At 46.2% G+C, this 23,296-nt stretch overlaps 1 protein-coding gene across 9 annotated transcripts in view; it reads right to left on the minus strand.

Moving 5' to 3' along the window:
• Nucleotides 1–1,385: 1,385 nt before the first annotated feature.
• Nucleotides 1,386–23,296, minus strand: part of brd4 (bromodomain containing 4) — a 56,638-nt gene continuing 34,727 nt past the window's right edge. For 2 of the 9 annotated variants that reach the window (XM_063187539.1, XM_063187496.1), the window contains 19 exons: nucleotides 22,790–23,204; nucleotides 20,462–20,599; nucleotides 20,038–20,176; nucleotides 18,636–19,189; nucleotides 15,461–15,898; nucleotides 13,310–13,438; nucleotides 12,537–12,758; nucleotides 10,923–11,155; nucleotides 9,970–10,138; nucleotides 9,663–9,867; nucleotides 9,247–9,399; nucleotides 8,237–8,665; nucleotides 6,691–7,533; nucleotides 6,465–6,562; nucleotides 5,975–6,122; nucleotides 5,119–5,243; nucleotides 4,432–4,649; nucleotides 3,268–3,565; nucleotides 1,386–2,886 (listed from right to left, as the gene is read on the minus strand). In XM_063187539.1, the coding sequence (XP_063043609.1) occupies nucleotides 2,818–2,886; nucleotides 3,268–3,565; nucleotides 4,432–4,649; nucleotides 5,119–5,243; nucleotides 5,975–6,122; nucleotides 6,465–6,562; nucleotides 6,691–7,533; nucleotides 8,237–8,665; nucleotides 9,247–9,399; nucleotides 9,663–9,867; nucleotides 9,970–10,138; nucleotides 10,923–11,155; nucleotides 12,537–12,758; nucleotides 13,310–13,438; nucleotides 15,461–15,898; nucleotides 18,636–19,189; nucleotides 20,038–20,176; nucleotides 20,462–20,599; nucleotides 22,790–23,074 (4,893 nt within the window). In that variant the 5' untranslated portion in view covers nucleotides 23,075–23,204 and the 3' untranslated portion in view covers nucleotides 1,386–2,817. Of the gene's footprint in view, nucleotides 2,887–3,267; nucleotides 3,566–4,431; nucleotides 4,650–5,118; nucleotides 5,244–5,974; nucleotides 6,129–6,464; nucleotides 6,563–6,690; nucleotides 7,534–8,236; nucleotides 8,666–9,246; nucleotides 9,400–9,662; nucleotides 9,868–9,969; nucleotides 10,139–10,922; nucleotides 11,156–12,536; nucleotides 12,759–13,309; nucleotides 13,439–15,460; nucleotides 15,899–18,635; nucleotides 19,190–20,037; nucleotides 20,177–20,461; nucleotides 20,600–22,789; nucleotides 23,205–23,296 lie in introns of all 9 variants that reach the window. The other 7 variants (XM_063187508.1, XM_063187526.1, XM_063187545.1 and 4 more) reach the window with 7 other exon arrangements.

Consider the following 23,296-nt stretch of genomic DNA (forward strand, 5'->3'; position numbering starts at 1 on the left):
TTTCCTTTTAATTTTCTATAAAAGAGATGAGTTTATTCCATGATCATAACAGATTGAATCATTGACCTCGATAACCCACGCAAATACCAAAAACAAGAGTCGAGGAAAATGTTAAAACACAAAAAACAAAAAAACAAAAAATGAAACAGAAAAGAAAGAAAAATAAAAAGAAAATGTGAAATAAAATAAAATACCTGAATAAAGCAAACTTTCAGCTGAGCAACAAGGTCAGCACATTCTCTGGAGAGTCATATCTATGGCACATTAACATCGAACGCTCACCATGGAAACCAGGTACACATGAAAAGGCTTGATTAATGAAGTGTCTTCTCTTACCCTTATCTTTCATAGGCCAAATGAACCAATAACATATATATTTATATATAAAGTTAAACATGTGAACGTCCGGAGAGAACCAAGAAGATGAATGCTGCTAACAAAGCAAGTGTTTTCATGTTTTGAAGACAATTCCTGTGCCAAAGAAAACCATTCAACACACATACACACACTAACATACATACTTACATACATACATACACACGCACACAAATTATGCATACATACACATGCACACAAACTGACAACAATGGATAAGTGTCTGTGCCAACATGAACATGTACACTTGGGGGAGAGAGAAAAAAGTTGGGGACAAAAGAATTTACCAGGTACATACACGTCCAGCTAAAACTAGAATTTAAACCTGAATATTGTAATTGGGTAAAATATAAAATGCTGACTTTTGCTCTTTTTTTGCATTTTTACACAAGCTCTTCCCTAAAATGCCCCTCCCCCCTATCCCCCCCAAACCTTCAGCCAACCAATACTCGCCCACCCCAACCCTCCCCGACGTAATATATGCCAACTAGAATTGCAATACAATACAGGCACTGGAGAAAAATACACCATAAGAGAAACTCAGTATCTGTCAAGGTTTCATGTTGTGCCCCCAACCCCCCCTCACTGTCTCAAATAACAGAATTAGAACACATCCACTAGAATTGAACAAGAACAATGATATAAAATCAGAACTGTTTTAGTTTTTTTTGTTTTTTGTTTGTTTCAAATTTTGTGTTTATTATTATTATAGCTAGTACAGCGTAGTTTCTGTTTTTAGTCATAGTTTAAATGATTGGTGAAGAAAAGTAGGAGTCATGCAAAAGACTAGCTTCCATTTCTTCTCCATTTCTTCCATTTCCAAGCGCTCCCTCTCCCAAGGAGTCAGAGCTTCAATCAGGCAAAAAATAATCAGTTGTGCTCAAGAAAAGCCACACAAACCAGGTGTTAAATTTCAGCAATGCCACAAAGATGTGAAGATGAAACAGATTGCTAATAGGAGGGGAAAAAAAATCACCCACCCAAAAATGCATTTCTTTGTACAATAGACATACATGTTCAAAGTTTACCTTTATTAACTGGAAAGTATATAAAATCCCAAACCCAAGAAATCTCAGCGAGAAGGCTGAATGCCAGCGAGGCGAGCGGTCCTGTGGTGAGTGGAGCTCTGGTCTGCTGTAGGTGATAAGTGACATGAAGGACAGAAGAATGGATGCATATCATATCTTATGGGGTTTGCCCTTTAAACAGCGTGTGTAGGGACTGAGTTATGCATATATTAGTCTATTTACTAATCAGGCTAGCTGTGCCCACTGGGTGGGGGACTGAACAAAAAATATATTTATATCTTAATTAAGAAAGACAAAAAGTTAAAAGAATTTCGAGACCACCACTTCAGCATAAAAGTAAACTGTTTGGCATAGACATAGATGAAGAATGGCATTGTTAAGAGGGTTAAAATGTAAAAAAAAGAAAAGAAAAGAAAAGAAAAGAAAAAAAAGAAAAGGCAAAAAAAATCAAAATCAAAAAACGGTAATAGAATAAGAAAATACCTTTTTACAGTAGATCCTACATAATGAAAAACATCTGCACATTGTAACACTCCTCTGTGGTTTGTAAATTATGAATAATTTCTTTGTTCGTTTGTCCAGGTGAGTGGGCTCTGTGGTACTGTACTGTAGCATGTGTTTGTTGTGTGTTTTTACAGGTCAGAGGCGTAAGGCAGTTGCACCTCCTCTCAGGAGAAAAGCCACTCAAACTTGAAATTCTGTAAATTAAGTGCCCATCCATCCCCACCCCCACAATCTGCATGGGTGCGTTCAAGAGAGAAGGCCAAAACAAAAAAACAAAACAAAAAGAAAAGAAGGGAAATTAATATTTCTTTAAAAAAAGTTCTTTGTCTTCCTTAACCCCTTCTCACAACACATGGCAGTTCACAGACAGATGCCTTAAACGACACGTCATTGAAAATATTTAAATCGTTATCAGCGGTGCGTTGTGGCATTGGCCTCAATGGTCCATTTCTCCGTATCACAAAGCAGCCTGGCGGGGCTCACTGCGTCCCCAACGCGTCCTCTGCTGCCATGCCAATGTCTCCCGTCCATGGGAAGGTTTAGAGGCTGGTGGGGGTAAAGCTAGCCACAAGGCAAGCTAGCTTGGCCTGAGCAAAACAAGGCCAGGGGAAAGAACGTCCTTCCACTCATGAATGAAGCCTGTCAAGTCAGTCAAGCAAGCCTTCTGTTTTTGTGTTTTTTACCCCCTCTTCCTTTTCTCCACAAGTTTTTCTTGGGCCAGATCAAAGGGTTCAATATGTCCGTGGGCCCGCCCATGAGTTTCGACGTCTTTATTACAACATTTCGGTTCTCCCAGTGGACTTAAAGGTCTGAAGTTTGCTTTTCCGTTATCTTTTTTTTTTTTTTTTTGCAGATTTTTTGTTTTTGTTTTAAATTCCTTTTAGTCCGGAAGGAAGTTCAGTTAGCCTTCTCAGAACAAGTTCTCCTCAAAGATGGCCATTAAATCACTTTGGAAATTCATGTCAACCATAGCTGCCATCTGAAAGACAAGACGGAAAAATAAACATGCATTAAACACTGCAAAAAAAGCATTTTGTTATGCATTTTGCATCCAAAATTCTCACAAGACATGTAATGTGATTTGACTGCATGTCAGATGAATGATTCCCTGAGGGGAAAAAAGAGAGAAGCCCTGTATGCTGTTGGTGTTCGTGTGCGTGTCTGAGCTCTGTGCGCGCATGTGTGTGTGTGTGTGTGTGTGTGTGTGTGTGTGTGTGTGTGTGTGTGTGTGTGTGTGTGTGTGTGTGTGTGTGTGTGTGTGTGTGTGTGTGTGTGTGTGTGTGTGTCTTAGTTGTGGGTGCATGCTCAGTGTGTGTCTGAGCTTGTGTCTGAACTGTGTGCTCCTCTCCTCCTAACTCACCGCCTCTCTCCGTCGTCGCTCCTGCTCCCGTCGCCGCAGCATCTCCCTCTGGTGCTGGTCCATGGGGCTCTGGGCGGCGGGCGGCGTGGGTGGGGCCTGGGGCGTGGCGGGCGAGTGCACCTGGCCCTGCTGCGGAAGCTGCTGCTGGGCCTGGGAGGACGGAGCTTGCTGTTGCTGCTGCTGAGAGGACGCCTGCTGCTCCTGCTGCTGCTGCTGCTGTCTCCGCCGAGGCTCCTCGTGCTGCCGCTGCCGACCGCTACTGGGCTCCAGCACCACGTCCTCATCGTCCCCTCGACCCCTGGGGACACAACAAGAGGGACGGAGGGGAGGGGAGGGAGGTTTTTGTTTATTGAAAAGAAAATAAAGGTCCACAACAACACTGTTTGAAATCCTTAGCACTAAGGGTGTGAAACGTCGTGCCATTATGTTTTTGGAAGCATAAAAAAGTGTTTTGCGGACCTTTATTTTCGTTTCAGCAATCTAATGTTTGGTCCAGCACCTGTGCTACTGATGTGCGCACATTCTCTGACTTCCAGGTTTTTGTTTATTGCCAGTTAAGCAGCTGTGGCTAATCTGTGGCCAATACAGATAATGATATTCATGATCAAAACAAACAATCAAATATATTCATTACCACACTTGGGTTTTTTCACACTTTCAAAAGTTCAAAGGTTATATGAGGACAATGTCACATTAGATTAATGCAAATCATTAGATTAGTGCATCACAGGTGATTCAAAACATAGTCAACAAACATGATACTGTGATTCCATGATAAAAAAAAATATGGACAATGCCCCCAAACTCTATGCAAAACAACCAACACTATTCAGTTTAGCCGCGTACGCATTAGTACGATCGGCACCGGCAGCCTACACCTTTAGATTTTGTCTGCCATTAGTAGACTTTAAAGACAATAAGGAGATGACGGGAGATAAATGGAAGGCAACAAGGCAGGATTGGGTAAGGACCTCGTATTGCTTGTTTGGTTTCGTTTATTGCCACTTGAGCAGTTGTAAAGGACCTCTACGGCTGGAAATCAAACCTGCTGGGTCCCAGAGTTAAGCGTATAGATTCCTTAGACAATTGTATTTGTAGCGGTTTATGTTGTCGCTATATCGTATCATGTTGTTAGTGTTGTAATGTTTTTTTTTTCTTCCTCACCGTAGTTTGTCCTGCTCGCGCCGCATGCGGTCCTTCTCGGCCTGCTCGGCCTGGGCCTTCATGGCCTTCTCCCTCTTGTCCCTCTCCTCCTTCTCGCGCGCCGCACGCCGGAACTGCTCAAAGCTTTCGCTGGACGCTTTGGACCCCGACGACGGCCCAGAGGAGGTGGACTTCTGGACCAGGCTCGCCCAGCCGCCCATGTTCTTCAGCTTCACGTCCTGCATCACCAAGTGCCACATACACACAGGTTAGGGTTTTTAAAAAATATTTATTTAGGACTTTTGCCTTTATTTTTGACAGGACAGTGGAGGAGACACAGGAAATGAGTGGGGAGAAAGAGGTGGGAAAGCGAAGATTGGCAAATGACCCAAGCCGTAATCGAACCCGGGTCAGCAGCGTAGTAACCCAGTGCCCTACCGTTAGCAGGGCCCAGACATGTTAGTTTTAAGCAGCATGCTTTTTACCTGCTGCTCTATGGTACATTTCTGGGATTGCCGTGTGCTCCTTTAAGCATAATTGTTGTGAATCTTCTGCCAGAATGTCTCAAAAAAGAAAAACGTTCTACCAAGAAGAAAAATCATCGTTCTACCAAGCTTTACTAAATGTATTATGATTGTGTCATGTCGTGTTTTTTTTTGGCATATACTATATTTGTGCTTGTGTAAGGAGCACAGTCCTGTGACCTACCTGTCCTTTCTTGGGTGCGACGGACGTTTTAGACTCCTGCTTGAACTTCTTGTCGTCCTGCATGGGAGGCATGCTGGACTCTGAGGAGCGGATGACAGGCCGCGAGCTCTCAGACTTGGGCTCTCCTGGAGACACAGCAGATAGCCACACATTACATTACATTACACTTAGCTGACGCTTTCATTTATTCAAAGCGACTTACAACTATTACTTTTCAGGGTATTGGTTAGGGCTGGGTGATATGGAAAAAAAACTATATCACGATATGGATTACTTTATATCACGATAACGATATATATCACAATATAGCACAATTACATACGTTTTCAGGTATTCTCTGTCTGTATTTGCTCTTTATTTTTTCATGTCGCAAAACAACCTTTCTTCAAAATGTAAAAAATTGAATCCTGCCCAAGATACAGACCCAAGACTACTTTCACGACAGAACGTTGGAGTGTGGACCGTTAGCCAGGATTTGTTTTGCTAATGTGAAATATTATTATATTGGGACAATAATAAAGAAATAAACAACTAAATAAATGAATGAATTATTGAATAAGTTAATTAATAAATAAATCAAAAAGTGGAGTCAGATCAAGTGGGGGGAAATAAGCACACCAGAAGTGACCACAGCATAATCACACAAATGCGTATGCTCACACAGACACACACACACACACACACACACACACACACACACACACACACACACACACACACACACACACACACACACACACACACACACACACACACACACACACACACACACACACACACACACACACACACACACACACAGACACACACACACACACACACACACACACACACACACACACACACATAAACTCACTCTGTGGTCCGTGGCCGGACATGGCTTTCGTGTCGGGGTGTTTGTGTGTGTCCGGTCTCAGGGCGGGGCTGAAGGGCTCCACCGGCATCACGGGGGACGGCGGAAGCTTCTCCTCCTTTATTGAACCCACCAGAGACGATGGAGGCCTCTGCTCCTGACGCAACAAGACGCACCATTAATAACAATAATAATAATAATAACACTAATAATAATCATAATTAGTAATTCATAAATAAAATAAGAAGAATGAGAGGAAGAAGAATCTGTGCCATCTACTCCTGACACAACAATATGTACAGTCAAAGCAGCACAGGAACGCTACACAAAACATGGCAGTATGTACAGAATCACAAATTCTCAGGTAATTCACGACTTCTAACATGTGTAACACAAAGCATACAATTTCGCACTGCCTTTACAGCTTGCATTGTTGGACATGATAGAAAAGCCATGTGCATGAAACCCCTCATATAGTATCGTGTGGCCCCACCTGACTCACTTTTTTGGGCTGCAGGTTGTGTGGTGGCGAGGGGTGGTACTGGGAGATCTGTGGGGAATGCACCATGAGTGGAGAGTCCCTCAGGTGACCTGCAGCAACAAGAGAGCAACACAAGACTTTGATTGACTTTGATTGTTTTTTGACAACACAAGATTTTGAATGAATCGAATGAAGGAAATATTTTGAGCGTCAGGGAGGGGACTGGTTCCAGCCTCACCTGTGCTGTAGGGGTCTGCCTTGTGCTGACGTGGCGAGGGATGCTGTTGCTGTGTCTGTGGCGGCTGCTGTTTCTGGATGATGGGCTGTGCTTTACCGGAGGGAATGGAGACCTTGTGGGGGTGTAGGGGCTGCGGCTGCGAGCTGGCCATGGGGCTCTGCGAGAAGCCCATCGGCTGCTGTGGCGTTGGTTGTGGCTGCGGTGGATGTTGCTGCTGCTGCTGCTGCTGCTGTTGCTGCTGCTGCTGCATGTGTCTGCCCTGATGCTGCTGATGGTTGGAGGGCTGATGGGAAGGCGGGGGCTGAACGGGGAGCTGGGGGGGCACCAGCTGGGACTGCACCTGCACCGACTGCAGCAGAGGAGGCTGCGGTGCCTGCTGCTGCGGTGGCTGTTGTTGTCTATTAGGCAGGGACTGCAGCAGGGAGGTCTGCTGCAAATGCTGCTGCTGCTGCCTGCCCTGCAGTTGCTGCAGGAAGAGCTGCAGGTTGTTGGGGTTGAGGGGCAGCGTGGGTCCCGGCTCCTCGTCGTCCTCCAGCAGCGCCTGGGGCGGCTGCGAGGAGAGCAGGTTCTGCGGGGTGAGCGTGGGCGGGGAGAGCGGCCGCTGGCGAGGGAGGGGCTGCGGCGGGTGGAGGAGGTGGGGGGCCAGGTGGTGGTGTTGTTGGGGCTGGGGCTGTGGAGGGGGCTGAGGGGGCGGCTGGCTTTGGGGCTGCAGCTGGAGGGGCTGTTGCGGGGCTTGGGGCGGCTGCTGTTGCGACATGGTCTGCTGCTGAGGGGGCTTGGGGGGTAGCGCTGCCGCCTGGTGGCTGGGCCGAGAAGGCTGCTGAGGCAGGGCGTTGTGGAGGGCTGTGGAAACAGGAAGAGGAGAGGAGAGGAGAGGAGAGGAGAAGAGGAGTTATTGTCAGTTCTGCACATTGTGTGACGCGATACAGGGATATACTCCACTTACAATAAGAAAGGGATATTTTGAGATAGTCAGAGGATGTCATGCATAAACAGTTTGTTTCACTGATAGAAAGGAGAAAGGGAAACCATGAAAAGGCTCAAGTTTTTTTAAATCATGAATGGAATCTCATCAGTTCACAATTATTGACAATTGTATTAATATTTGTTCCTTATTGCTTACAATTTGTTGTTACACTATCATTTGTTCTTTGTAGTTTACGTTTAAATTACGTTAAATTACGAAAGGAAACTCAAATGAACAATTACTGATTTTTGATCAATAAACATGACATAGTTATGTGGGCGCCTTTTGCATGACAGAACAGATTACCGCTACACTAAACTTGTACATGTATGAGGGGATCAAACTGTAACCATCAGCCTCTTCCAGTGTTGGTGTTAGGGTTGTAAATCACAGTCTCAATGACGATACATTCGATATCGATTTCTTAAGGCAGCAATTAGATTATTTTCAATACTTTCGGCATTGGGCAGGGTCCAGCGATTAGATTTTTTTCGATAAATCTTGTCGGCCAGAGGATCGATGCATCAATAAATATAGATTATTTACTGCCTTAGTAGGTGTCCTGGTCTGCTTGCTTACCTGGGGAGGTGAGTATGGGGTGCTGGTTGAGGAAGGGGTGAGGAGCGTTGGGGGAGACGGTGGGCCCCGTTTGCGGGGGGCCCAGGTGCGGCGGGGGGCCGGCGGGGGACGAGGACTGCTGCAGGTGCATGAGGTGCTGCCCGAAGCCGGGCAGAGTGTCCAAGGTGTTCTCCAGGAGCTGGGAGGACTCCAGGGCCGTGACAGGGGGCGGTGGCATGTAGGCTACGGGCGACGGGTGCCGCTCCTGCTTCAGCTGGGCCATAGGCTGCTGCAATACCTGGGGCTGCAGCTGGGGGGCGATGTGGGGCTGGGACAGGCCTGGGACAGGCAGCGGCTGCTGTTGCTGCTGCTGGTGATGGTGGTGGTGGGATTTCTTGCTCTCTTTCCGGCTCTCCGAGTGGCCTTTCTTCTTCTGTTTGGTGGCCATTCCTGATGAAGGTTGCTTAGAGTTAAGGAATGCCAACTTGCGATGCACAACATCCACAGCGAGTAGAATCATTCGTTCTGGAGCTGGCTATACACAGTGTTGTAACCCTTCTCCTTCAGCTGTTGCACCGACTACGTCTTAAGGTTTGCTTTGTTAAGTTTTACAAAGATGTACAAAATATCTTGCAACAGTGAAAGTCTAAGCAATAATATTGCATTGCAAAGCTGCCTCTTGCACTACATAATTTTTATCCAGACTAGTGCTGAAATCCCAGCTCCAACTCAACACTGTCTGAAAAATATCAGACAACGCTTTCCAGGCTTTGGTTTCCCTTTAGCAATGAGAGAACAGAAATGAAATTGAAAACCAAGCAACGGGCAGAAATTCACAGCAAAGCCAAGCACAGATTCTGCCAAGCAAATGCATGCCTATGCCCACACACAAATCACTGATCTAATCAACTTTTTTTTTGCAATCCTGATTGGGAGTTCAATCAGGTTCACCCAAGTTCATGATTAGATGTGGGAATGCACCACAGAGGTAAAAACTAAAACAAACTTGTAGATAATAAAACTGTACACACCATTTTCATTTGCATGTTTGAGTGAGATGGTCACGCTTTGTGGCCCACCTGTCTCAGAGTCGTCACTGTCTGAAGAGCTGGATTCACTGCTACTCCCCGAGTCAGACGATGCGCCCTTGATCTTCGTGGCACTTATCGTTTCCACTGGCTTTTCTGCAAAGCCAAAAAGACACCCAAAGTCAGCACTGATAACTGATAACATACAATCTTAAACAAAATTTCAATCATAACACAGATGAAAAGATTACAAACAAAAGTATGTTCTGTTACTGCGCTGTCATAATGTGTTGTCCCATGTGATCCTGACTTTATTTGTCTTTCATTTCAGGTGGGTTTGGTTTATACACTGTACTTCTGTCTGTGTGAGACATTTTAAAAAGCTTCTTGAGTTACAAAAATGCCCCACAGCAACTGACCTGGAGGCTTTTTCTTCTTGCGTAGGCACGACGACACGTATCTCTCCAGCTCTCGTAGCGTGGAGGGCTTGAGCGTCTCGAAGTCGATCTCGATCTCGTCGGGGTTGGAGTTCTTGAGCGAGGGCTCGCGCGCCTGGATGATGTGCACCACGCGGCCCAGCTTGTCCCCGGGCAGCTTGTTGATGTCCAGGCTCAGCTGACGCTTCTAAATTATAATTATAAATGATAAATTAATTAGAAGAATAAAACAACATTACAACTTAACATAACTGCTCCTCATAGCATATATTATTCAAAAAAAGTCCACCGTGTAAGTGTTGCTGACCTCCTCGTAGGTCATGGGCCTGCTCTTGTCAGGGGCTCCTCCGTTCCCCAGCAGCTCCTCCTCCGTGTCCAGCCCCGTCACAGGCTGCAGCGTAGGGGGCATGGCACCGGGCGCAGGGATGGAGCGGTTATTCTTCACTCCTTCCTTTTTACTGCAGAGAGAGGGGGAGAGAGAGAGGGAGAAAGGGAGGGAGGGGGAGAGAGGGAGAGAGAGAGAGATGAGAGAGAGAGAGATGGGGGGGAGAGATGGGAGGAGAGAGAGGGAGGGAGAGAGAGAGAGAGAGAGAGGGAGAGAGGGAGGGAGAGAGAGAGAGAGAGAGAGAGAGGTATTGAGTACTGCTGATGTGATATTTTCCAACTTGTGTGTGAGCATGTTTTTGAGGAAGTGCATTGTTTTGTTTTTGACGCAATGGCAAGTCGAAGCATGGCAGAGTAATTTCATGAGAAATCTCTCCATCATACATCAAACAAGCGGTACAAATCATAACAAACCTAAATCAGGTGCACCCTTTCTATATACCAAGTCCACCAGTAAAGCGGCGTACACACACACATTACTAGCTTCTCGCTTGTTTGCGTACTCGCCACTCTTTCATGGAACGTTCGCTGAAAGTTCCCGCGGCTTTAACTGCCAATGAACAGGCGAGAAGTACCGAACTCTGCATTCCAATTGGTTACTCGCTTACTTGCCTCGCTCGAATTAAAAATATTTTCAACTCAGAATCCGCCCACATCGCAGCGCTTGTACAGTACTCGCCTACTCGCCTGCTCGTCTCGCTGGAACACATTGACATTCTATTGACTTCATTCGCTGAGCGAGTAACTAGTAGCGACGTGTGTGTACGGCCCATAAGCTACTCTTCCCTTGACCCCACATCTCTAGTCTAGTCTTGACTGCATATCACAAAACAGAATTACAATTTCGAGCGGGCCTACCCAAGCTTCTTGGTCTTCTTGGTCAGCGCGTCCTTGTTGTTATTCTTGCTCTTCTTGGGGGGCTGCAAGGCAGGGATCTGGGGGATCTCCGGCATCTCGTCCAGCGCAGACATGCCCGACGCCTTCTTTTTGTGCTTGTCCTTCTTTTTCTCCTTCTTCTCTTTCTCCTTCTTCTTTGGTTTACTGGTCTGCGGCTGAGACAGGGCAGCCAGCTGCTCGTGGACGGCCTTCAGCTGTAGACAGAGCAGGTGCAAGAGAGGGAATGAGAGAGAGAGAGAGAGAGAGAGAGAGAGAGAGAGAGAGAGAGAGAGAGAGAGAGAGAGAGAGAGAGAGAGAGAGAGAGAGAGAGAGAGAGAGAGAGAGAGAGAGAGAGAGAGAGAGAAGGGGACAGATAAACTGTGAGCAGACAGACACAGATATCGCCCAGTGTGGCCTTGTAAGCTTTCAGGTCCTCCCTTACACTGCTTTCATATCACTTGAATATAATGGAAGGGAGAAGCTGTTGCACACTGCAGCTAAAAGTTTGGTAACACTTTATTTTAGGGATACATCTATTAGCACTAATACATACAATGTTAATGCCTGCATAAGTAACTTGTAAGCCATGTACTAAGCAAGCGCTAAGGCCTACTACGTCCTTACTAAGGTTAAATTGGTAATAAATCCCTTATTGTGCATGAACAAGACATTTGCGAATACATGCCTATCTAATGTTTGATTTTGCTTTGTACATGCCTTACAAGTTACTTATACAGGCACATTGTATGTATTACTGCTAATAGATGTATCCCTAAAATAAAGTGTTACCAAAAGTTTTAACAATTTACAAGGTGCAAACATCCAAATAACATTTTAGTGCTTAAAACATCTTCAGAGCTGTAAAATTAACAGTTTGCTACTGTTCGTTCAGCACACTGACAGTGCAGATGGACATTATTATTAGATAAAGGACACCAATGAATACAATTTCCTGAGCTCCACTAGCCCATAGCGCTACACACTGCATCATGGGAAAAGCACAACATTCTAGAACCAAACCAGAAAGCAGATTGTGAGGATTCTTGAAGGGGAAGCCATTCCAGATGGGCAAGTGATGCGCTCCATTTGCATACCATATGCTACAACAGCTTTCATTATATAACCAAAGGCAAGTGTCATATTGGGCATTAGTGTGCAGTACACACACACACACACACACATTACCTTATAAATACCTATATGCCGACACTACTCTGCAAGCACAATATCTCTGTTGCAAATCCAACGTAGGATGACTAAGCCCTCAGAGGCATTTTGTCAACCCAGCTTCGAAATAGGATCTCTTTTTAAGTAAAATCGTTTTCCTCGTGCCCTTGTAAAGCTGTATACAGGTATTTATAAAAACAGAATAGCCTATTACGAGACTTCAACGTCTTTATGTTCACTGTAGAAAGTAAAGTCCATGGAACTCATATACACCATCTCCATTATATACACTCGTTATAAATAGTGTGGTTAAGTGACAACTTGCGATTATTTTCAGTCAGTCAGGCCATAATCAGTGCAAAAAGCATTGATTTCTTGAAATGTGATGATTATGGCTCAGAGATAAACTTCAAGAGCATTTCGTCTTACCTGCTCCTGCAGTTCAGCCAGCCTCTGGGCCCGCTCCTCTTCCGAGTCGTCCGTGGAGGAGTCGGACTCCGAGGAGGAGTCGCTGGAGGAGTCCGAGGAGGAGGGTGGGGGCAGAGTGGGCTGCGTCTTGACAGGGGCGGGGTGCAGGATGGGGGCAGGGGCCGGGGCCGGAGCCACCTCCGGCTCGTCGGGCATCTTGGCGAAGCGCATCTCGAACACGTCCTGAACAGACACACAGGGGGAGCGAAGGAAGGTTGTGATTGAAGTATGGGGATTTGGTCTATGGGCCTGGCCCTAGCATTCAAAATGCTGTCACTAGCCCTTCTTTATACCCCTGCCTGGTCGAAGTCAGCACCAAAAATAGGCTTCAAATGACTCAATACAATATGGTGTTGGAGTGCAGCCTCATGTTCCATGAACAACCATGCTGCAAAAAGTTGCTTCTCATTTCAGGTATTCCCTGGATGGTTTGTTCTTTGCTGACGGCATGGGCACATTCCAAGATTACAATGTCAAGATTCATTGAGTTCAAATTTTAAAATAGTGTTTCAGGGAATATAAACATCATTTTCACACATGGATTGCCCACTACAGTTTACATGGATTGTACACCAGAATTTTGATGGATCAAAAAAAATGCTGTTTTTTCATCAAATCAGAGTAGAAGAGCTTGTGCGGTGCATGGATATTTCTTTTTCTTCCCGTTATTTCTTAATTATTTTTTATCATTATTATTTATTTTATTTCGAAATGGCTTAAAAGTGGACGTTTACCTGTAGCTTCCGTGCCATGTTAACCACTTCATGGTCAGGAGGGTTGTACTTATAGCAGTTAGAGAACATTAACCGCACATCAGCCGCAAACTCCTCTGCTACCCGGTACTGTCGGTTTTCCAACTTCGCCTGCAACACAAAAATCATTCTATGTTAATATACGATGAAAACACTGAAGCAGGTGATTGGTGAATGTCTAAAACATCAGGATACTTAATACTGATATTAAAATCATACATTGAAGTGCATTACTAATAGTAGAGATGCATCGGATCCGGTTCCGGTTCCGGTTCCGGATCCGGCAGGATAATAGGGTTTTTCACAGGATCCGGGTCCGGCAGCATCTTAAGCAGTGGATCCGGTATCCGGTATGTTACCTAAAAATCAGGGTCTGGTGCATTTCTAGCCTTGGCTTTTCAGTCCGTCTTTCACAACTCCAATCACTGCATGGAGTGAAAGTCCTTTGGAAGCGGCCATTGCAGGCAGTGTGGCAATAAGCCAATGAGTCTAAAAAATAGTTTGAGCCAACGTAATAATAAGGGCCCACGTGTGCGAGTAGGCTATATGTTTCAACCCTTTTGTAGGATCCGGTATCCGGTTCCGGATCCGGCAGGATCTTAAGCAGTGGATCCGGTATCCGGCAGGATCCTAAAAATCAGGATCCGGTGCATCTCTAACTAATAGTAACAGCTAATACTAAGTGACCTAACAATTCACTGGAATGTGTGATTTTAATATTGATATCCAATGCAACAATGTTTTAGATTAAAATACTCCTAAGAATATACATTTTGGTGATGCACATAATGATTGCATGCATGTTTTCAATGATCTCTGAAGCATACTGGAATAGCGTAATGTAGAAAGTGGGCCATTTGGCTTGCTTTTCCTGTTCTAGTCCTCACCCTCAGCAACAAAAAAGTTATTTTGCTCTTTTTCTCCCCAGAAAAACTGTTGTTTCAGAGTGAATCAATGCATTATTGTAGATACACCTTCTTAAAATATGAAAGTAGAATTTTTCTCAGTGTTCGGTGTGGTCTTTCTAACAAGTGTTGCTGCTATTACACTTTGTATTTTCTGCATGAATAGCACAAGTGTTCTTTATCGGCTGGGCGGTGCAAGGCAGCAGTGTACAGGGAGGCCTGCTGATTGTGCTGAGTCAGAGTGGTGTGGTGTGCGTAAGCTGGTCTCCGGGGTAAACACTCATCTGTAAACCTGAAAGGATGCTTATGCTACAACTTTCAGCTCCTCCGCAGGTTAGAATAGCCGGTAAGAACAGCGTTGATGTAGGCTTAATATGCTACGTTTCCCGCCTCTTTAACGCCACTGAAAAGGTGTGTGTGTATGTGTGGTGCATGTGTACTTTCTGCACGTATCTGCAAAAATTGGTTGTAATCTTTTTTGGTAATTGCTTGAATGAAGCTTTATTATGCGAGACAACAAAAAGGTTGAGATGAATTTGTCCTGTATTGCGAGTTAGTATTCGTGCATGCATCACTTCGATGATGTCGTGCAAGACGTGCTGCCTGTGTACCTGGACTACTCTTGTGTATTACAATAGTTTTTATCTGCCAAAGTTAATGCCTTGGTGGAGGCAACTCTGTCTCAGAGTTCGGAGCCGCCACTTCGCCATTAACTTCGTGGAAGCGGTCACCTCGTCGGCCGTTATCCCTGACATGTCGTCACGACACCCACCATCATAGTCTCACCTTGATGGTGCTTAGGTCCATGGGGTGTTTGATGATGTCGTGGTAGTGGTGCAAACCTGAACCCTATCCCTAAAGCCTAGGGTAGGTCAAACCAACAACACACTGGCAGTGCCTCACCTTGATGGTGCTTAGATCCATGGAGTGTTTAATGATGTCGTGGTAGTAGTGCAAACCTGAACCCTATCCCTAACACCTAGGGTGGATCATACAATCGACACCATCAGTGTCTCACCATGATGGTGCTTAGGTCCATGGGGTGTTTGATGATGTCGTGGTAGTGGTGGTGAAAACCTGAACCCTATCCCTAAGGCCTAGGGTAGATCATACTATCGACACATTGGCGGTGCCTGACATCGATGGTGCTACCCGTGTACCGGTGCTACTATAGTGCGTTGTTATGGCTTGATGGCTTATGTCAACACGACACCCATCAGTGCCTCACCTTGATGGTGCTTAGGTCCATGGGGTGTTTGATGATGTCGTGGTAGTCGTGCAGGCCCAGGGCGTCCACGTCGACGGGCTTGTAGAAGGGCCAGGCGTAGAGCGAGTGCTTCTTGTGGAACATCTCCTTGACGATGCTGTGACAGTGCCGCAGCTGCTCCTGCTGCTTGGGGCTGTGCGAGCCGGACACGGAGACGGACACCGAGCCGGAGATGGCCACCACGCCGCCGCCGACAACGGAGCTGACGGGCGGCAATCCTAGCATGCCCAGCTGGTGCTGCTGCGAGTCGGGCGCCTCCTTCTTGGGCAGCTTGGCGGGCCGCGCGCTCTCGCGTCGCGGCAGCGTCTTGCCCGACTTGGACTCGGCGGGCGACGACTCGCTTAACTGGTCGTTGGCCGTCGGCGTCGTCGTGTCGGCTTTCCTCTTCTGGCTCTTCTTCTAGAGTGGGGGGAGGTAGGGGTAACAATTAAGCTTTTGCTCAAAGTAGCATCCGTGTGCACAATCACTGTCCAGGTGCTGGTGATATGCAGTAAAAGTAATCCAAGTAAAGGAAGCATGAATCACTGCACACTGGTATTCTTTGCTGGTAGTTTATTTGGTGAACAACGTGTTTTGCTGTTGCTTCATCAGGTTCAAAGAGAGTGAGCCTGATGAAGCAACAGCGAAACGCATTGTTCACCAAATAAACTACCAGCAAAGAATACCAGTGTGCGGTGATTCATGCTTCCTTTACTAAGCTTTTGCTCATTTTAATTGACGAGTTCAGTGAAGGACAAAGTCACCAGCAAAGTTTTTTTTTAAAACCACAATCTTGATCGTATATGGCCAACAACGTCCATATAATTTAATGAGTAATAAGGGGTAAGATGGATTTAGCATCTACAAATCCATGAGCATCTGTCAAAAACCACACCTGGTCCTACCTGTACACCAAAATGGAAGATTTCAATAACAAACAGACAGCTTAACCGGTCGAGAATCATCTAACTAATGATCATCTAGTGAAACAAATTAGTTGTACTTGAAATAGGGCTGGGCGATTCACCCTGAAAAAAAAATCTAGATGTTTTCATTAACAAACTCGATTCACGATTCGATTCAATAACCACCCCCCCAAAAAAAAACAAAAAAAAAACTTGAGCTCTCTAGGCCCCTACGTGGTTGTGTGTTTGTGTGTGTGTGAGAGAGAGAGACAGAGAGAGAGAGAAAGAGAGACAGAGAGAGAGAAAAGTAGGCTCTGTTTGTGTGGCGGTGCCTCTGGTATGTGTGATTGAAGTCTACTCGGACTGGACCAGTTTATATGGACATGAGGTAGCCTATAGTAGGGGTTTTCAAAGTGGGGCCTGGGGACGCCTGGGGGGCCGTGAGAGGATGCCAGGGGGGCCGTGGCAGATTGGCAGGGAAAATATAGTTTTATAATAGCCAAAATAAACCAAAATAGGCTTAAATCCCAGTGGAATAATGTTGTTCTTTACAATAGTATGCATTGTGCTTTCTGTAGGACCTGAATGGTCTAGGAATAACACAAACTTTATCAAGGTGTGAAACTGGGTGCAGATTAAAAAAATAGTGTGGCATGTCCCGATGTCAGGGGGGGCTTGGCTGGAATCTACCGGTATATGGAGGGCTCATAGTAAAGTTTGGGAACTCCAGGCCAAAATAGCCTTAAGTAATTTTATCTCTGAACATTTCTAATAGAAATGACCAGTTGGGATTACATTGAAACATCTCAGAGAAAGAACAAAAAATGTGAGGGGTAAACCCTCAGGCACTGTTGAGATTTGTCGTCACGTGCCATCCATCCCCACAATTAATGATGCATTATAGTGCAGATGTATGGAGGCTCTTGTCCCAGATGAACACATTTAGCAATTGCCTGCTGGTTTCCCATCAGAGCCCATAGTAATGCGTCTAAATACATGTCGATGCATCTGAACATTGCTGCGTTAACACAGAGAAAACATTTTTGGAGCAACACCCTAAAACGATGCTTACTTCAAGACGGTAACGTTTGCAAGCCTGCGTAGAGTAGATATCGCGGTTTCATGCATTTAATCAGACATCAGCGCATTCGCACTGTAAAACTAGTTTTACAGCTGGTAATTTCTCCGGACTGCTTAACAGGTGGTAAAACTCTCGGCGAAGTTTACCGATATCGCCGCTATCTTTGCTGACATGTCGCGTTCAGACGCGGTTATTATTACTTTACCACAAGTCTCCTAACTAGTCCCTTCCGAGTAGGGCTTTAGAGAGAGGGGGAGAGACAGCGTGCGAGAGACCGATTGCTCCGGGTGCTTGGGTGTGTGTGTGTGTGTGTGAGCGAGAGAGGGAGGGAGAGAGATTCCTTTCAACTCACATGTTGGTTAGGATTATACAGACGAGGAAGCAGCGCATCCAAAACTTTAAGCATGTTGAAAACCTCTCTTCTCTGCCGAATAAATGGGAAGCATGTAGGTAGTTCTAGGCTAATTGCATCCGTGACTGCTTTCCACCTTGCTCCACTCTTGTGGTAGGGGTAGAGTACCGGTAGTTTGTTTAGCATTTTCTCCGCGAGATGTTTTCGTTTCAAATATTCAAACATGCCTGTAGTCCGCCTGCTATGCGTAGCCTACAGCTTACGTTATGACAACACTGTCATTCACAATTTACAAAGTGGTAGGTTGTTTTGGTATTCATCATTGGCAAAACGATAGGAGGTAGTGTCACCTTTTTTGAACAGGAGCCCGTATTCCTCGCCCGTTTCACTATATTTCTGTCAAACCATTTCACTCACCACGTTTGTTTGTGCATGTAATGGGGGAGGAGACACAGATAATGCACTAGGTAGACAGCCTACGTCCTCGCCAAGTGGTGAACGTAATGCAATGCGCTGTGCGCTTGGATACATAAACTGACAGATGATTTTAAAAAAATCGTATAACGCGATTTCTCAAAAAACAAATCGATTTGACTTTCAAACTCGATTTTAAAATCACATCGATTTTTTGCCCAGGCCTAACTTGAAACTGTAACTTCTAAATGCCTGGTTGCCAAACACGGTACACAAGTGATATGCAAAGACTAATTTCAAGACCCCTTCCTCTAGTGTGGTGAGACACAATTTCAATCTTATATGAAACAAATGTTACATAGGCAATAAAGTACAATTTGCTTCTTGTTTGACTTGTGCACTCACTTTGGGCTGTGGGAGGGCACTGTGCAGGATGGGCGCGGCGTTCTGCTGAATGGGCAGGGCCAGGGGTGGCATCGAGGGGATGGTGGGCATGGGCGCGGGGGGCAGTGCCGTCTGGGCGGGGGGCAGTGGAGGCAGGGGAGGCAGGGGAGTCAGGATGGGAGGGGGCTGAGGGGTGGTGCGGGGCAGCTGAGGGGGGCGTGGCTGGGAGGCGCGGGGCTGAGGGGGGCAGTCCAGGGAGTCCAGCGAGTAGGGCGGCCCCAGTTGGGGGGCGTGCGTGGGGATCATGGGGGGCACGCGGGAGGGCACGGGCTGCATGGCGGGCTGGGGAGGTAGCTTGGGTGGACCCTGGGGTAGAACCTTGGGTAGACCCTGGGGTGGACCCTGGGATAGACCCTGGGGTAGAACCTTGGGTAGACCCTGGGGTGGACCCTGGGATAGACCCTGGGGTGGAAGGCCTCTGGTCTGCGGTCCTGGGGGCATGCCGGACAGGCCGCGCGTCTGGGGGGTCGAGGAGGGAGAGTCCAGGAGGGAGCCTGGCTTCAAGTTAAGGCTTGCTGTGGAGGCGAAGGGAGAGAACAGAGGGGAGAGAGGGATGAGGGGGTTAATAACAGGAATGGAAGAGAAAGAAATGCACAGAGAACAGAGAGCAATTGGAAATTAAATATTTGAGGGGGGGAATGAACAAATCAGAGAAGGGAATCTCAAAACAGACTGGAAAAAAAGAGGCTCATGAAGACAACAAAATAAAGTGATACAGACACAGCACATTTATGAGATGCGTTTCAGGTCAGTCTGTGTCAGACAGTGACTCGTCTGTGAATCATCCAGTATGAGTAGCCCTGTCTAGCATCTCTTAGGGGTGTTCTTGGGATGGGAGTGTAAGCTGCTCCCTACCGGCTTCTCAGATCCTAGCACACCCGTGTCGACATCAACTGCTTTCAATATTACAGGAACCACAATCTGCTTACCAAAATGTGTGTCAATATACAAATACCAGAACTTCCCCATTGGAAAAACTGTTAAACTCCCACAGATTGACACTTTTTATTTCAACATTATTCACAACATTTCAGTCTTGGCAAACAGACCTAGGCCTGAATCGTCGAAAATAAAGTTGAAACGAAATGGGCTAAGACTGAAACTTTGGGAATAAATGGTCAGTTGAAATGGTCAGCATGCAGAAATTGGACTTTTGTTCTGATTAGCGACTTATAGGGTCATCTCCAACGCACCTCCCAGCTGAGGTGCCTGGGAACAAAACTAAAAAACACAACTTGGACTTCTCCATTGGCAATGTCATTTTCGGCCAGTAAGTGCCCAAGTACTGTACTGTAAATCGCATTGAACAATTTCAAGGCCAAAAAATATTCTATCCATCCATCCATCCATCCATCCATCCTACCTGCTTCTCGGCTCCTGCCCCGGCCGCGTCCCTTTCCCGCCATCACGACAATCTCGGTCTCCTCGGTGGGCATCTCTGAGATCTTCTGCAGGAAGAGCTTCTCCAGGGCCTCGGCCATCAGGACAATATCGTCCCCGGGCTGCAGGGGGCGACACCACATTGGCAACATTCAGACATGCGCCAGCAGCAACTTGTTGTGCTTCTCATGAAAACACTTTTTTTTTGTCAGACCTGTCAAAAGCCTGATTCAGAAATAAAACTCCTGCCACAGTTTCCTTTCGACAAACTAACTTGTTTACTTGTGTCTCGGGTTATTAGTACAACCAGTTGATTCGGAGCTGGTTGGATTAAATTTGTGGCAGGATTTTTACTGTCAGACCCCAGGCATTGGCACCACTGAGAACGGTCATGGCCCATGGCGTACCTTGTTGTAAATGTAGCAGTTGGTGAACATGGTGTTGAAGTCGGTGATACATTCTTGGGCGTTACAGTAGTAGCTGTTCTCAAGACGCTTCTTGATTGTTCCCATGTCCATAGGAACCTTAATTATTTTGTAGTAATCCTGTGGGGGAAAATAAAAATGAATATCAGCAACTTGCCGCTTCACTGCACAAATGATGGCATCAATACGGTTATATTGTAATATTATTTAAGGCATCAGAGAACCATGCCATTGCTGTTGCTACTCTCAAATAACTGAACTGTGTTCATGCAGCAAATCGGCAAATCTTTGCCAACCATGACAACAACACAGACGTCAGTAGGTTCATCCAGGTAACACATGGTCACATGCGCACAGTAGTGTAAACAAACATCCCAGAATCAACATGGTTCGCAAGTGAGCATTTATGGCTCCAAACATGAAAACAGCTCCGTTCCGGTCGGCCTGAAAACAGCAACAGTAGTCAAGAGTCCAGTCAGGACTTGCATTCGTTGCGGACGCTGCTGATAAACCACTCACATTGCCTGCAGACAGTACAGCCAGAGAGGTTCTTTTTTTATTTTTATTAAGGTTTTTTTTTGTCTTTTTCGACTTTATTTGATAGGACAGTACAGCCAGAGACGTTCTATTGGGACTAGAACTAAGTATATCTTTGGTACAGCATTCTCACCTAGTCTCACAACTGGACCTGGCTAAGATGCTCACACCATCACATATGAACTTTATCAAAACAGTGGTATTAGAAAATATCCCATGAGCATTCTGCAATATCTGGACAGAACCGTGTATTTGCCATGTCTTGCTTTGCCTTTGTTGCTTTGGTGTGAATGTGGTACACACAGGTATACTATTGTTTTGACTGACCTAATCCGCATACAGAGCTGTAGTCAGAGAATGCAATAAGTATACCAAAGGAAGACAATTAATAATAATCATTACTATTTAAATACTAGAGCCTCAAAGTGCTCGCATAGACTTGCTGTGAGCCCCTTCAAAGCTCTTTGGTATAGATTACTTTTTTTTTTGCTCTGAATGCTAGTATAAATATCTGAACGAATGAAACCACTATGCAGCTGTGCTGAAGTTAACTTTCCGCTAAGTGTCAATAGCATGCATGCCGTACGTCACTTGGCACACTGCCTAGGGGCATCTGACAACTGCCAAGTATGGTCAATGTAAATAAACAACCCTTTTGGTTACCGACTGTACAGGTGCAGCATGTGCAATGCTGGAGACCAGAGGACAAGTAAGCTTAATGGCCCGTGTATACCAGGCGCTACCTACGCGACCCAGGTAGCTGGGGTGGTTGAAGAAGTTTCGCCATGAATTCGCTTTATTCGCTCTGGATGCGGCATTGACACGTTTGATTCAGCTAATCACATAAAGGCTCTGTCTTCAAAACCTGGGACATTTGTCGATATGAACGTTCCAATTCGTTTTCGCCGAACCGTGTCATAGCGAATTCGCCTAAGATTAGCTTGAGTTTCATCGTCAAAATTCGCTCTGGTCGCTCAAGAAGCTTCGCACCTCGCGAATTCGCTCTGGTAGCTTTATTCGCCCTCCCTCCATAGGAAAATAATGACTTCCGCCGCTCAGGTCGCGCAGTTCGCGCTTTTTGTACACGAAGTTTAAGGCTTTCTTACACTGTGACGCACCGCTTTCTTGTCTTGTAATATGGATAATCCCTTGCAATATGAAGAATAATTGTACAATAAAAAGACGTCCTCCTGATTTTTTAACAGTGCTATTAGGGAATCATTCTTTTGCATCAAGATATACAAGGTTTGCGTGCACAGGGATGGGGCCGGGGGCAGCGCGAGAGGTTCACGAGTTCAGTTGTCCCTTTCACACTAGAGGGACATTCTATCTACGGGAATCCGCATCCCGACCAGCTTTCCCAGAACATACATTCCAATGGCTCACAGCACGCTCACACACACTTGTCTGGGCTCCTGCTTGCGAGCCCATCCATGTGTGACACTGACACCACGCTTTGGTGTGAAAGGTAAACCGGTACTCTGTTTCCATGTTTTCTAACCGTTTCCGACTGAGCACGGATACATTCGAACACACGCCTCCTACAAATCGTCCTTACAGTGTGAAAAAAGCCTAACCAACAGAAAACCTGGAATAGTGACATATTACCGTAGGTTAGGGGATTGCAGATGAAAAGTAGCTATTTTTCTAATTTCTGGCATATTTTCATTGATGCATTTTCAAATACATGTTCATTAACATGGTCCCCACCAAACAAACCATTTTCATATGGCTGTTGCAAGTGACTTAAAAAAAAGACTAAAAAACACTTACAGGGAGGTTGAGTTTGATAGCGTCTACAGGAGCCTGAAAGGGCCACGAGAACTGGTGCTTCCACAGGGCCTTGAGCACCACCTTGGCCAGGTATTGCAGCTGGTTGGTCTGGCGCTTGGGCCGCGTAGGGTTGGACGTCTCGGGGGCAGGCGGGTTGATGCCGGAGGGGTGCAGGCCCTGGGCGCCGGCGCCGGCGGGCTGCCCCTGGCCAGTGCCCGCACCTGCGCCCGTGCCGCCGCTGCTAGTGGTGCCCGACATCTGCGCTGCTTCCATGCCGTCCCCCATGCTAGCGAAGTGTGGCGCGGGCACAGGGGCGGAGGGCGGGCCGGCGGGACACCAGTCGTTTAGCCGTGAAGCGGGTGCCGACTCCACTGAGAGCGGACCACTGATTCCATTGCACTCCTCACTGGGATCTCTGCAAAGCGAGGAAGAAAAGAGGGAGGAGGATGGAGGAATGGATAGAGGTAGGAAGAACGGTAGAGAGGAGAACAAAGGGAGAAAGGTAGA

This window comes from Engraulis encrasicolus, chromosome 2, assembly GCF_034702125.1.
Source record: "Engraulis encrasicolus isolate BLACKSEA-1 chromosome 2, IST_EnEncr_1.0, whole genome shotgun sequence".
Lineage (NCBI taxonomy): Eukaryota > Metazoa > Chordata > Actinopteri > Clupeiformes > Engraulidae > Engraulis > Engraulis encrasicolus.